Source organism: Myxine glutinosa, chromosome 5 (genome assembly GCF_964187855.1).
Source record: "Myxine glutinosa chromosome 5, kmMyxGlut1.1, whole genome shotgun sequence".
NCBI classification, from domain to species: domain Eukaryota; kingdom Metazoa; phylum Chordata; class Myxini; order Myxiniformes; family Myxinidae; genus Myxine; species Myxine glutinosa.
In genome coordinates, this window is record NC_136265.1 from 100,057,450 (window position 1) to 100,073,297 (window position 15,848).

Here is a 15,848-nt window from a genome sequence, read left to right on the forward strand (position 1 = left end):
ATGGCAACACACCACATACATTAGCTAGGCCCTTAGCTGCACACATTAATTAATATCCCTCTCCCACAATAAGACTTGCAGAACCACAGTCAGAAGCCAGATCGGGGCACCGCCGATGGGGCCGCAGCCAGCCACATCACCAGCTGGCATCGCGATCAAGCATTGACCAGGCAGGCTGAGAGCCATGTCCAGGGATAACTCGTGATTGGCCAGGGGAGGGGCAAGCAAAGAGCAGGCCACCGATTTGCAGAGCAGGGAAGGACGTGTGATTGGTCGGGGGAAGGGACAAAAAGCTTCCCCGTGATTGGGGGTAAGGAAGGTGAAGGAGCGACACACTGATTGGCCACCGACCGATGACACCTCAGCCAATCAGTGAGGAAAGCGCGAAAGAACTACCAACAAGCTATGCACTGGTTGGAGGAGAAGCTCCGGTGACGTAAAAAGGCGCGAAACGTGACAAGTAAAGGAGGCACTGGTCGATCGCTGAATTAACACCAGGGGGTTTGACTCAACTTGTCATCCTTCCGAGGTCGAAAAATTGAGTACCAGTTCACTGGTAATTCCCTGTGTGTCGCAAGGCGCGACTAACAGGGTTGGCGGCAGGAAGGGCATCCGGCCATAAAACATTGCTTCAGAAGGGGACGAAGGTGTCCGAAAAAGGCCAACCTCTGCTCTGCGGGGGAAAAATGGCCTCCATAGGTGGTTCAACAATGATCTCTCTGACTCTCTGGAAAATCCTCTCTATCTCTTTTCTGATGACGACACTCTCTGCCGCTCCATTCTGTTACGGGGTCCTCCCGGTGACTACCTGGTCTCGGTGACCCCCGGACCGTGAGAGGAACTCCGCCAGAAAGATCTAGGATTTATACGCTTTCGTAACGCAATCAATATGAATTCCAGTCAATAAGAAACCCCACACCAAGGATCCAGAGTAATCAATAATATATTCTCCAAGCAATCACCAACCATCAACAATCAATCCAATATTACTAAGATGGCCATCTTATATATGTCCCCCCTTTCCCCACTCACGACCCCTTTTGGTCACTGTCCCTCACAATGTCTCTGGGCCCCTCCAGACCAAGGTGTAGGTCGGGTTCTCCGCACACGGGCGGTTGAACGAACCCCTGGCTGACGTGCTCCCAAACGTGCACGTCACGTACCGGGAACAACGGCTGCAGCGCACACCTCCTTGCCAAGCCAAGCGGGCAAAGCAACGCGCGGCTTGCCCAGCGCGCGAGGCCCAAGGTGCGACCCGTACGCGTCCTTGTAGACGGTGAGGCGAACTGTGCCGGACGCTTGGTTCCGTGCACGAACCCACGGCAACTTGACGTGTAAAGGGGTAATTACCCCGCGCAGGTAACTCCTTTCGCCAGACGGGCTTTCACACGCAGCATCCCCCACGCTGCTCAATATCGATACCGCTCGCGTCGGAGCTCGGCGAGGAAGAGGAAGAAGATCACCACTTCTGCTGGACCCCTTGTCTTTTCCCTTCCGTTTCCGGTCTCCTTTTCCCCAGAAGGGCTCCTGACCCTTTAATCACAACAACCTTCAATCGACTACACATTAATAAGCAAAGACCTGAATAGTAATTCACATAAATTCACCTAAATCCGTAACAATACCTTATCCCTCAGATCGGCAGGCAGCAGCCTCTTCACTCTCTGCAGACCTGGACAATATCACAAACTGGTCAAACAAGTGGAACATCTCTTTCAATCCTGACAAATCTCACACTCTCACTTTGTCTCTCCGAAAAGACCGTCTGGACAACTCTCCCATCTACTTTCTGAACAATCCTCTTGAAGAAGTTCTGTCACTCAAGCTTTTGGGTCTCACGATCTGCCATGATCTTTCCTGGTAAAATCACATTTCCAAGCTGGCCTCCAAAGCCAGTCGCCGACTGTGCATCCTCCGTCGTGCGAAGTCCTATCTGGGCACTTCTGAGCACCTCTCCACATAAAAAGCTGTCATCCGCAGCTCAATGGAATACTGTTCTCCCCTCTGGGCCGGTGTTCCTGCCTCACACCTAGTTCAGCTTCATGCGGTTGAAACCAAAACTGTCAGAATCATTGGAATCTCCCGCGATGAAACAGATTCTGAGGGCCTTTCTCTCTCTCACCGCAGGCAGGTAGGTGGTCTTTCTGTCTTCTACCGACTCCGCTCCGGCCTTGCTCCCCCTGTTCTGTCTGTGCTCTGTTCCCTCATGTGTCATGACCTCATGGTCATGGGTGCAGCAGGACAATGACTGCAAAAACGCTTCAAAAAGCACCCAGAAATGGTTCAAGGCAAAACGCTGGACTGTTCTGAAGTGGCCAGCAATGAGTCCAGATCTAAATCCCATTGAACACCTGTGGGGAGATCTGAAAACAGCAGTTGGGAGAAGGCACCCTTCAAATCTGGGAGAACTGGAGCAGTTTGCACAAGAAGAGTTGTTAAACTGCCAGTAGAGAGGTAGAGGAAGCCATTCATGGCTATAGGAAGCGCTTGACTGCAGTTATCTTGTCCAAAGGCCGTGCTACCAAATATTAAGTCTTGGGAGTCAATAATTTTGTCAATGCCATTTCTTGTTTTTTTCTGATTTAAAAGGATATATTAAGTTCTGAATAAAAAAAACAAAGGTTCTGTAATATTAACAGTGAAATAAAAAATTGTGGAGACCAAATACTTTTGTCAATTTTAATTTATTTTTCGAGAAAATTATGAGTTATTTGAAAAAAGTGGAAGGGTGCTAAATACATCTTACTATAATTCATCAAATGTCCGTCCGTCCGTCTGTCCATTCCCAGGTACCGCAAAAACGGCTGAACCGATCGCAACGATATTTTTGGTGGGTAATCCTGGGAACCTTTGGAGTAAAATCAGCTATATTGTTTTTCCATTTTCAGGTTTGGTCTCCAGCATTTTCCGGTTTGGACACTCGCCTAACGTTATTGTCCCACACCTCTGGATACGCTTTGTTTTCTTTCGACCTTACTGGTTGTGACGTGAAACGCAATCGGTGGATAACTCATGACATATAAATATATAATAACCACCTTTAGAGGCCATTTTTCCCTGCAAAGCAGGGGTTGGCCTTTTTCGGGAACCGTGGTTGTTGTTGTTTTTCGGTCCCCTTTTTGAAGCAATGTTTTACGGCCAGATGCCCTTCCTGACGCCAACCCTTTTTGCCACCTTTAACGACAAACAGGGAATTACCAGTGAACTGGTACTCAATTAGCCGACCTCGGAAGGATGACAGGCTGAGTCAACCCCCCTGGCGTTAATTCAGCAATCGACCGGGATTCGAATCCAGGATCCTTGGATCCTAAGCCGGCACCCTAGCCGCTCGCCCAACACCAGGGTCTGCCGCGATGGTTCGGATCGGGACACCGGGATTCATTCCGGTCGGCCCGGAGGTGGGGGTGCGGGGCCTGTCACGGAACGTCAAAACAAACGGCCTGCCGGGGCCGCCCAAAAGTCGGGCGTGAGGGGCGCGTCCACTAATGGAACGCCTCTCGCTTCCCAGATCGAGGGCCACGTGGTCAGGAGAACCTCGTCCCTTCTGGTTGCCTTGCCGTCACACCGTGAGCGCTGGTCAGGGTGTACTTCAAACTAAGCTTAAGTGTCAAGCGTTAAGTTCCTCCTTGCCCTCGCAAGGGAAAGGCTAGGGTCAAGCTCTTCCAAATTTCCAAACACTAGAAATCGGACGTCTCAAATTAATTAATTAATTTGTTAATACATCTCAGTCGCCCGCGACCTCTCCAGCGCGGGCGTCGAACCAGTTCATTCCCGGTGCGACCGGGCCGAGTATCGGCCCGACCGTGGCCGAAGCCGTTGATTCCGCCGTAGCACGCTAACGCGTAGGCTCGCGCGTCCCTGGTCCGCCGGGGCTCCGCGGGTGTCCTACCGTGCCTGGCGCCGCTATTCTCTCAAACTTCCGGGAGTAGGTGCCGGTGCCCGGGGACAGAGTTCGCTGTCTAAACATGGTAGCGCTAGGCCAGTGGGACCGCCGGGACCCACGTGCACTCACAAGTTGTTCTGCGCGTGGGCGGCAGTATCAGACCGGGGCGCCCAAACGCTCCCCGGCTAAAGTTCATCCTGAAAGCGCCCACATTGTGCGGACAAACCCCACCAAGTCGAGGGCCACGTGGTCAGGAGAACCTCGTCCCTTCTGGTCACACTTTGCCTATCGGCCGGCCTCGAAGACCGAAATTGTGTCGGTTACCGATCCTTCGGGTTCGGAACTATGCCACCCGAAGACCCAAAACAAAGTTCATGACACCCAGGAACATATCGTGCTTGCCAGGAACATATCGTGCTTGCCGACTCCGTTCACATCACTTCGGGGTACACTTGACATTTTACCTCTGGGTACACTTGACATTTTACCTCTGGGTACACTTGACATTTTACCTCTGGGTACACTTGACATTTTACCTCTGGGTACACTTGACATTTTACCTCTGGGTACACTTGACATTTTACCTCTGAGTACACTTGATATTTTACCTCAGTACACTTGACATTTTACCTCTGAGTACACCAACACTATATCGTAAGCATTATTCATATCCATGAAACGCCTCCACATTACCTCAGCGTAATTCAAACCGTGAACACAACGAATATTGGGGAATCCATTGATCGTGTCCAAGGGATGACACGATATCGTAAACCTTATTCATGTTATATCACATTCATTATAATAGAGCAAATGTATATGGTTATGTAGTTATGTCTTCTCCTTCTCCTTCCTTTTGCTTTGATTATTTACCTGTTGATTTTTGTCTTTTTGCACTTGTTTTTTTGTACTCTGTCAAAGCGTCTTTGGGCTTCTTGAAAAGCACTATATAAAATAAATGTATTATTATTATTATTATTATTATTATTATTATTATTATTATTATTATTATTATTATTATTATTATTATTATTATGTATGTTTGTTTATATGCGAAGCAAACGTCTTCTTCTTCAAATAAAATGAACACCCTCTTAATTAACCCTATTAATTACGTTTAGACTGCTGAGACCCCTCAGACCTTTGATGACCCTTTAATTACCCCAAGACCCCTGAAGACCCAAAACACCCCAAAGACCCAAAATACTCTTGAAGGTCCAGACTCTCAAAAAGAGCCTCAAAACCCAAATGGCCCCGAAGACCTAAAATACCCAAAACACCCCGAAGACCCAAAACACCCCGAAGACCCAAAACACCATGAAGACTACAAAGACCCAAAATACCCTTGAAGGCCCTGAGGCTCAAAAATACCCTGAAGACTCAAATGTCCCTGAAGACCCAAAAGACCCTGAAGACCCAAACGCCCTGAAGACCCAAAACACCCTGAAGACTACAAAGACCCTGAAGACCCCAAATACTCAAAACACCCCAAAGGCCATGAGGCTCAAAAATACCCTGAAGACCCAAATGTCCCTGAATACCCAAAAGACCCCGAAGACTCAAAAGACTCAAAAGACCACGAAGACTCAAAAGACCCCGTTGAACCAAAAGACCCTGAAGACACAGACCCAAAACACCCGGAAGACCCAAAACACCCTAAAGACCCTTTATACTCAAAATACCCTTAAATACCCCGAATAACCAAAATACCCCAGAGACTCTAAAAGACCGAGAGGAAACAAAAGACTCTTAAGACCCAAATGGCCCTGAAGACCCAAAACACCATAAAGACCCAAAAGACACCGAAATGGTCAAAGATGCCTTTCCCTCTGAAACGACGTGTTGTGAGGCGCGCGGAGTGCGCCAAGTCACACTGGTATATATAATACGTATTTCAATAAATAAATAAATAAATGTATGTTTTTTTTTGTTTTTTTTCCCCTTTTCCTCCAATTCTGTCTTTCAAACCGTTCAAGTTTGAAGAAGTAGAAAGGGGGAAGAAGAAATTTCCAGCACCTTCTTCCGAGAACGTTCTTGATATTGCTCTCATCAAGCACCATCCAAGGAAGAACAACATCGATAGGTTTAGAACCCAGAGAGTCTTCTTGGTAGAAACCGCTTTTCGAGTCCCCAAAATAAAACCAACTTTTAAAGTCTCCAAGGTATAACAACAATCCTGTTGAGTCTCCAAGATAGGTATCACATTGTGGGTTATCAAGACAAAATCCACATTCCAAGTCTCCAAAATACAACCAACTTTATAAGTCTTTCAGGTAAAACTCGATTCCTGCTTTTTTTCAAATCTTGTGAAGTCTCCGAGGTAGGTTTCAGATTTAAAACGACCAAGGATAACTCATTTACTGTTCTTTTTTTCTTTTTTCTTTTTTTTTTCCCCAAAATTCGTGTCTCCAAGGTAGGCTCCACATTTAGAAACGTGTTGGCAGAACCCTTTCTCCAAGTCTCCAGGGTAGGTATTGAAACCATCTAGGCAGAACTCGTAATATGTTTTCCCAAAATTTAGTGAGCTTTCAGGGTTTCTACCTCTTTGTCTGGGTCATCAATGTAGAACTTGGAAAGTGAGTCTTCAAGATAGGTCTCACAATGAGAACCATCAAGGTGGAACTCTTTTTCAGGATTTTGTGGGTCTCCAAGGTAGAACTCTTTGGTTGGGTCATCAATGTAAAACTTGTTCTGTGGGTCTTGGTCACTCAAAAGGTCTTCAAACAAATCAATAATTTCACCCCAAGTTGTGCTAAAGGCAGTGTTTTGATTTTGTATCTGAGAAAATCTTACCTCCATCGATAAGATGTTTGAATCCAGTGCACCAATTTGAATCCATCAGTCAATTCGCAATAAGAGTAAAAATATGTTTAAATTCAGCCTGTGGGTGGGGCTTTGGGATAGTGGGTGGGGTATAGGAAAAGTGGGTGGGGCTAAGGTAAAATTGGGTGTGGATTAGGAAAAGTGGGCATGGCTTATGCAAAAAAAATGATATGTGGCTCAGGAGGCTCTCAGAGTAGAACATTGAGATGTTTATAATTTCATCTCTGCTCAACAACAATTTTTTAAAACCAAGAACCAAGTTCAAACAAATTATTAATATTCTCGATGGCAACAAGTGTTTAAAGAAAATGAAGTTGTTCCCTAAAATCGAACATAAACATATTGTTACGTTTGTGGGGGTAGGGATACTTTAGTCCAGGTAGATTTGTATAGGTAGGTGCTCCGAATGTTGTGTAGAAACCTTGATGTAATAAGTACTTGTATAGATCCCTGGTGTTGGGCTAGCGGCTAGGGTGCCGGCTTAGGATCCAAGGATCCTGGGTTTGAATCCCGGTCGATCGCTGAATTAACGCCAGGGGGGTTGACTCAGCCTGTCATCCTTCCGAGGTCGGCTAATTGAGTACCAGTTCACTGGTAATTCCCTGTTTGTCGTTAAAGGTGGCAAAAAGGGTTGGCGTCAGGAAGGGCATCCGGCCGTAAAACATTGCTTCAAATAGGGGACCGAAAAACAACAACAACCATGGTTCCAGAAAAAGGCCAACCCCCGCTTTGCGGGGAAAAATGGCCTCTAAAGGTGTTTTTTTTTTTTTTTAATAGACCGTGTGTTCGGATTAAGGTGTATCTTCGTCCCCACTACGAGGAGTGGGGCATGTTAACTAGCTTCGGGAATCGGGGTTAATTAATTCCTTGTATATTGTTCCCTCTGTGATTTATCCCTATGTCCCTTATGGCACCGCATTAGACACTAGTTAGAATCGCGCATTTAATGGCACTAATTAATAATAAACATACCAGAAGCCAGGATGTTGAGCCCTACAGCTGACAACCCCAACTTGGGAGGCACACACAGGACGGGCTGGCCGAGGCCACGCCCCGAGGAGCCATGGTTGGTCATGGTTCTTGATTGACAGGAGGACTGGTAAGAAGGGACTCGCTGATTGGCAAAGCACGGCCGATAACGAGAGAGCCTGGGTGATAAAAGAACGCGCTAGCGGACATTCTCTTCTCTTCGCTTCGTTCTCCCTCTTCGCCCTCTTCGCCCTCTTCGCCCTCTTCGCCCTCTTCACTTCTCTCTGCTCTCTGCATCTGGTCGGAATCGCGGCCGTCGGCATTTGTCTCTCTCGTTCTGGACAATAAAGCGAACGATCGTGCTTGGAACACGGGCTCAAGGAAGTGATCGGACCGGCCGTGTTCGGAGACACCACTGGTGGACTTGTAGAGGCAAAGTGCTGGGCCGCGGACCGAGGCTTCAGCTTCCTGACGGGGACAGGCCCGGCTGGAGGAGCGAGCTGTACACAGCCCGTTCGATTCATGCGGAAGGCCTGTTGTGCTTCCCTCTCTCTCCCCCTCTTCTCCCCTGCTCCCTTTATATGGTTCATGTGTGTTTTTGTTTATGTTTATGCTTTTGTGTTTTATGTGTTAGCTCTTACATGAGCCTCTATTTTGTATACAAAAAAATATAATATATAAAAAACTGATCATAATATGCCACCTGAAAATCCTTAAATCTTTGTGGCATCCAAAATATATACGTGGCATATCTGATCAAGGTATACGACACTGACCCATATACCTTCTCAAAATCCAGCGACACCACTGCAACACCCTTCCTTTGCCTCTTGTAATACTTGCCAGACCATTGCCATGTGTTCAACTGCATCGTGGTGAACCTGGAATTCCTGCCATTTGTACAGAACCATGCACAAAACCATTCTCTCTGATGTAGTCTGAGAGCCACGCAGCAAAAACACCCATCAATATCTTCCCATATACATCGAGCAATGATATTGGTCTGAACAGCTCAAGTGTCAGAGCCTACTCCTGCTTCAGAATATAAACTCCTTCTGCCATACTACATTGACTGGACACAACTCCTTGCTGCCACATCACCTTCAGAGCCTTCCACAGATACTGCCTGATGCCTCCACAACTCTAGACTGCTCCAACAGATCCTTCATAAGTTGAAAGGGATTCTCAAAGAACCTCCTTCTCTTCCTCTGTCTCTCCCTCCTTCCCCTCTTCATCCTTCCCATCCTCTTCAACTTCACCAACCCCACTCTCGCCTGCTTCATCAACCCTCAAGTCCATTCTTCTCTCATTTCACCGCCTTCTTACATCTTCTGTTCAAGCTCCTCAAATCCGTTCTCAGAACCTGGATCTCCCCCTACCTCCTGCTCAACTGTGCCTACATCTCACCCCTCTTGACACACTCCTTCACTCCAAACATGACGCACGCATACTCAAACACAATCTCATTTGTCTTCCTCAACCTACCATCACCTTTCCTTTCAAACTCTGAAGTGGCCCACACACAATTCCCTCCATCCTCTCCCAAACTCCCCTTTCTCCCATACCTGGCCATCTCACTCTCCTCCTCCTCACATCCTCCTCACATCCTCACATCCTCACATCCTCACATCCTCACATCCTCACATCCTCACATCCTCACATCCTCACATCATACCTCACATCTCCATCACACTCTCCTCCTCCTCCTCCTTCACTCTCCTCTCCTGCACTCTCCTCCTCACATCCTTTCCCTGCATAAGTACAACCCCAGGACCTACAACACGGTGGTTTGCCTCATGCCTTTTTATTCTAGTCGTCTTATGTGTCCCCTTTTCAAAGGATCAGCGTTGTTGTACGTCCTCCACACACACCTTATGCACACAGTCCATCCAGCTTTAGTTGACTTAAACTCTCATCCACACACACACATTTCAATAATTTTATGTCCCTCTTCACTCACACAACTATACTGTTCTCGTCCACAACCCATCCGATTCTGATGAATATGCAACCCTTTCACTGACTCAAACTCGCGTCCACACCACACTTGTCTTGAAGCTACCATAGCTCCCGATGCACACCATCACGTCATTGACCAATCTCTCTCACATGACCATTTTTTCACCCTTTCTGCCGCTGATCTTTCAAACATTTTGCACGATATTTAAAAACGTGTATGAGTTATGACAAAAGTTGGTGGATGGGGGTGGGTGAAAAGAACAAGCCAATTCGATTTTGGTTATGGTAGGATGCAGATCTTGCCTATCAGCAGCTACAAAACCTGAACTGTTCAGCCTGGCAGAGGAATATGCCCTATCGTGTGCCCTTTTGGTATACTTAAGCACTTTGTTTCACGCACATTTGTAAAAGCTGTTAATTTAGAAAAATAAACACATGACTTATCTCTGATAAATTGGATGAATTTATCCAAAAGTATGAATATTGTTAGGACCGGGAAATCACGGATAAGCAAATTGAGCATTATTTTGAAGAGTTTGGTTCAAATACGGACTTACTATCTATGCGCGAGAGGAAGAGAGAAGAAGTCTTCAAGCAGTCTTCAAACCTGCAGGAAATAAACTCAACGAACACAGAATTAAAATGTACAAAAATAATAGATTTATTAACGGAACCCGAGATTAAGAATGCGACGGTAAATAAATGTCCTAAATCGGGATCCCTCACACCAGACGTATCCACGGACGTAGGGAAAATAAATGAAAAGAAGCATTGTGTGTGACCTATTGCACTTATCTCAACTGGCTGGTGTGTTCTCGTCAGTCGCCAAACTCGAGCACGCAGTCCGGACGCGGTTCTGGTGTTGTCGGGAACTGCCCGGCCGTTGGCACGAAGCAGGCCTCCGTTGGTGGGAACCTCTCGCTCCGCGCTGCCAGGCCTCACCGGACGTCTCGCTCGCCCTTGCTTCTCCACGCTGCAGTGGCAAGCCCGCCCGTCACTCACATGGAGAACCCAACTCTTTGTGCTCGCTCAACCATCCCTCCACCAAAGTCCGAAGGCAAGACAATAATTAATGTGCACGCTAATGGGCCTAACTAATATCTATGGTGCGTTGCCTTACGGGACACAGGGATGATCACAGGTTTCACACACGAGGGAATTAACATAATCGCGACTCTATTTAACACAACGATCATCCTTGTATGATCACAAATATACATTTATACGAACAAACCGCCTAAACAAACTTATTCCATGTGAGGTTCCCTATCACGACAGTCAGAGCACCTACCTATACAGATCGACCTGAATCTATATATATCACTACCCCAAAATTCATAACAATATCATTGGAAAAACCCAAAATTTTGAACAGTACTGTATATTTACATCAATAATAATTTTTTACTTTTCTGCAGTGGAACAAATACAGAAGTACATGATAGAGTTGCGTACGTTTGTCAGAATGATGTCATAGTATTGAACCACATCTGATTTTTTTTTTTCCACGGTTTCTGTGTTGTTGTATTTACAGGAGAATCCAGTGAATCAACAAGGGAGACTGCACCTACTCTTATGAATGATGCAGACACACGCCCTCAAGAATCGCTAAATGAAACCAACGAGAGGACTTTTTACAAAGAAGACACACCGAATGAGTGGGTGATTGCAGAGAATAACTTTCATAAGGCTCACAAAGGAAAGAAAGGTGAACATCCCTACAAATGCACAAATTGTGGAAAATCTTTCACTCGGGCACACAGCCTTAAAATACACATGAGAATTCACAGTGGAGAACACCCATACAAATGCACAAATTGTGCAACATCTTTCACTCGGTTACACAGCCTGAAAATACACACGAGACTGCACGATGGTGAACTTCCATACAAATGCACAGTTTGTGGAAAATTCTTCAATCAGTCATCCAACCTTAAAAGACACATGAGAATACACACTAGTGAACGTCCATACAAATGCACGAGTTGTGAAAAATGTTTTTATTGGTCCTCCTACCTTAAAATTCATATAAGAATTCACAATGGTGAGCCACCATACAAATGCACAAGTTGTGGAAAATCTTTTAATCGGTCAACTCAGCTAAAATCACACATGATAATTCACAATGGTGAACGCCCATACAAATGCGCAAGTTGTGGAAAATCTTACAATCGGTCATCCATCCTTAAAAGACACATGGCAATTCACAGTGGAGAACGCCCATACAAATGCACAGTTTGTGGAAAATCTTTTAATCAGTCAACTCGCCTAAAATCACACATGAGGATTCACAATGGAGAACGCCTGTACAAATGTGCAACTTGTGGAAAATCTTTTAATCAGTCATCTCACCTTAAAACACACATGATAATTCACAATGGTGAACGCCCATACAAATGCACAAGTTGTGGAAAATCTTGTAATCAGTTAATTAACCTTAAATCACACATGAGAATTCACAGTGGTGAACGCCCATACAAATGCACAAATTGTGGAAAATGTTTCACTCGATCATCCATCCTTAAAGCACACATGAGTATTCACAATGGTGAACGCCCATATCTATGCACAATTTGTGGAAAATCTTTTCATCAGTCAACTCATCTTAAAACACACATGAGAATTCACAATGATGAACGCCCATACAAATGCACAAGTTGTGGAAAATGTTTTAATCGATCATCTACCCTTAAAAAACACATGCGTATTCACAATGGTGAATGCCCATATGAATGCACAATTTGTGGAAAATCCTTCAGGCATCCATCCATCCTTAAAACACACATGAGAATTCACATTGGTGAACGCCAATATGAATGCACAATTTGTGGAAAATCTTGTAGTCATTCATCCAACCTTAAAAGGCACATGATAATCCACAGAGAACACAGGGCACAAGAGCAATAACAGGAGCAGGCACAGGAATAACAGGAACAGGGCACAGAAGCAATCCTCTTGGTAAGCCGTGACGTAACGCGCGTGTTTGGACCCGGAAACAGAATTATGACGCGGCGCGTTACGTCACGGCTTACCAAGAGGATGACAACAAGACAGGAAGTCCAACAGCGGCGAAGCCGGGCTTGTAAAATATTATAAACCATAAACATATTATTAGCTTTTTAAATAGTCGCTAATGTCGTTTATAACATTAAACAAAGAAATTTGGAGGAATCCCGACATCTGTGAGGTAAGTTTTACTGACAGAACTGAGCGAAGATCTACTGTGATCAATATACCCCACAAGGGTTGGGTAATAACATGATCCCTCTGCCGGGCCTATAAGTACTGTGTCGTTGGAAGACCAGTAACGCCGATGCGTTCGAGAATTTGATAATCATTTTAACAATTGGTTTGTTTTTCGCACTGAATGAAAAACGTGAAGGTAGAGCATATCGATTGTGATATCCTCTTGGTAAGCCGTGATGTAACGCGCCGCGTCATAATTCTGTTTCCAGGTCCAAACGCGCGCGTTACGTCACACTTACCAAGAGGATAGTTGTAGGGGGAAGCTCTAGTTTAGAAAGGTGGCATGACTTTAGCTTTAAAGGTGATGGGATTGGAATTTTTATTTTATTTTACATATGTACACAAATATTGCACACATGCATACATACATACATACATACATACATACATACATACACACACAGTGCAAGTTTTCAATCCAAGTATCAACTATTCTCACAAGTTTTTAATGCAGGTCTTCAAAAAGAAGACATTATCAGTTTATTTAAGTTTCAAACCGAACTAGAGGCGAGGGGGAAGAGAGAGAGAGAGAGAGGGGTTCGAGAAGTTTTATTGCGTTTTCAGAGCCGTGAGCCTCTTTATACACCACGTGTCCAAACATAACAATGGTGAACGAAGGATCCTTTATGTAATCTATAGCTGAGTTTCTCTGTCATGCTTTTCGAGTTTTGAAGAAGATGAATGATCAGAAGCAGACTTTCATTTTTGGATTTTGAATAAAAAGGTTCTTGTTGAATTTGAAGATCTGGCCGTGTATGTTGCCAAAAATGCAGTGAATAATAAAATGTATGTTTTTTTGTTTATGTTTTGGCAATCTCCTGAGTAGCTGAGTTTTTCTGTCGTACTTAGAAGAAGAATAAGCCCTGATGTTTTTTTCACGCTGTTTCTCCCTATTCTGTTTGTTTACAATTACAATAATGAAATTATGACAAATGGGAATAATGTTGAACTCAAAGCATTTTGCAACTTGGAAAAAAACACGTCATTCTATGGAGGTGTGAATTAAGACGACAGTGCAGAAAGAGGAGAACAGCGTTCCTTGCATAAATATACTTAGTTATAAAAATCGTTGATGTTAAATTTTTCAGATTTCACTCCAGATTTTTATACTTTTTTTTTTTTTTGTATACAAGATCGAGGCTCGTGCAAGAGCTAACATCAATCACAAAAAACAACAAGGAACGGACACACAAAACATACAAAAAAGGGAGCGGGAGACGAGATGGGGAGAGAGAGGGAAGCACACAAGTACAACAGCAGAGAACAGGGACATCAGAAGATCTGTGGGAGGGAGAGGGCTTGGGGGGGAGGAGGCGTGGGAAGGCAGGGCAGGTTGAGTATAAAACACATTGACACTGCTGGAACTTCCAGGAAAAAAAGTCAGTATTTCCAAAAGGAAAAGTGGATCTGGGGTGAAATTAGCAGCGGTACAAAAGATCAAGGTTTTGGATGGAGGAAGACAAGAGATGGTGGTGAACAGCTGTTTTAAAGACCTGGAGGGAGGAGTGGGATTGAAGGGAGTGAGGGAGTTTGTTCCAGAGGTGGGAGTAAAGAGGAATAGCATAGCATAGAATCCTTCATAGCATAGAATCCTCATCAAATTTGCATCCTAAAGTTACCCACAAATCCCTTAACGCTGTATCAACGGCTGCTTGTAAAGCAGCTACATCATCAAGAGAAGGAGGAAATGCTGCTGGTGTTAAAACGTATTAAGACACCAACATGGCCTTTTGGAAAATGGCTTGTAGCAGCTTCGTCTGCGTTTCTATCCTGGTAAGATACTTACTCGAGGGGATCTTGAAACATGTTGATAACTTCAATGATCAAATATGTCTCCACTTGGTCGATATTTTCAATCGACAGTAATAGATTCTCTATCTCAACCATGTTCACTGTCATACTCTAGATCATGTTTCCTTACAATACTGTACTGAACATGTGACTGGTACAGATTTGAAATACTTCCTTTCTCCGACCAATCATTTATGGCGTTTATCTAATATTCAAGTAATTTATCTATCGTGCTGTTGGATAACACCAGGTAGATTGAATAAGCTCGTCATCCTTCGAAGTCGACAAAATGAGTACCAGCTTGCTGGAAACAGGGCACTGCATCAGCAGCACAGCCGCGCTCTAACGTTGCAGTTTCCATCCCTACATATTAAACCTTCACGGTTAGGATACTATGCACAGTTACGAAGTCTGCGAAACGCACGCACGGTGGGCTAAGGCGTTTCTGCAGAGCAAAGTGAAACCGACGCCACACGAGACGCATTCATACAGGGACTGCAGTTTGTTTTTTTGTATGCAAGGTCGAGGCTCGTGAAAGAGCTAACATTAATCACACAAAAAGTCAAACCGACACATAAAACATATAATAAGGGGAGCGGTAAACAAGATGGGGAGAGAGGGGGAAGGACACAAACACAACATTTGAGAGCAGGGACATCGAGAGAACTGTGGGAGGGAGTGGTATAAAACACAAGGACACCAAGGACTTCCAGGAAAGAAGTTGGAATTTCTAAAAAGTGGATTTGGGGTGAAATTAGCGGGGGTAGAAAAGATCAAGGTTTTGGATGGGGGAAGATAAGAGATGGTGGTGAACAGCTGTTTTAAAGACCTGGAGGGAGGAGTGGGATTGAAGAGAGTGAGGGAGTTTGTTCCAGAGGTGGGAGAAAAGCGGAGTGAAGGTGAGCAGAGAGCCTAGATTTTTGCAGTTTCACCATAAGAGGGTTGCTGGCAGTGCTGGCAGTATGTACGCTTACGACATTTACAAGTTGGCAAAATTATCAATCAAGTCTGAAACTTCACTTCGCTATTAGGATGTAGAATGGCCCAATTTCTGATCTACCTGTAATAACACCTCCGTTGCCTTGTTTGTCAACTTGGTGATACATGTCCGCAAAGTACTGGAGACTGCATCATCTGTCAGCGCCCACAAATATGCAATGCTCTCTGTGCTCTCCTG

The 15,848-nt window shown here is 44.9% G+C and overlaps 1 protein-coding gene across 1 annotated transcript in view; it reads left to right on the plus strand.

Moving 5' to 3' along the window:
* Positions 1-12,682, plus strand: part of LOC137417804 (uncharacterized) — a 107,898-nt gene extending 95,216 nt beyond the window's left edge. The window contains exon 9 of the mRNA XM_078777392.1: positions 11,169-12,682. Coding sequence (XP_078633518.1) covers positions 11,169-12,541 — 1,373 coding nt within the window. The 3' untranslated portion in view covers positions 12,542-12,682. The remainder of the gene's footprint in view (positions 1-11,168) is intronic.
* Positions 12,683-15,848: the final 3,166 nt, after the last annotated feature.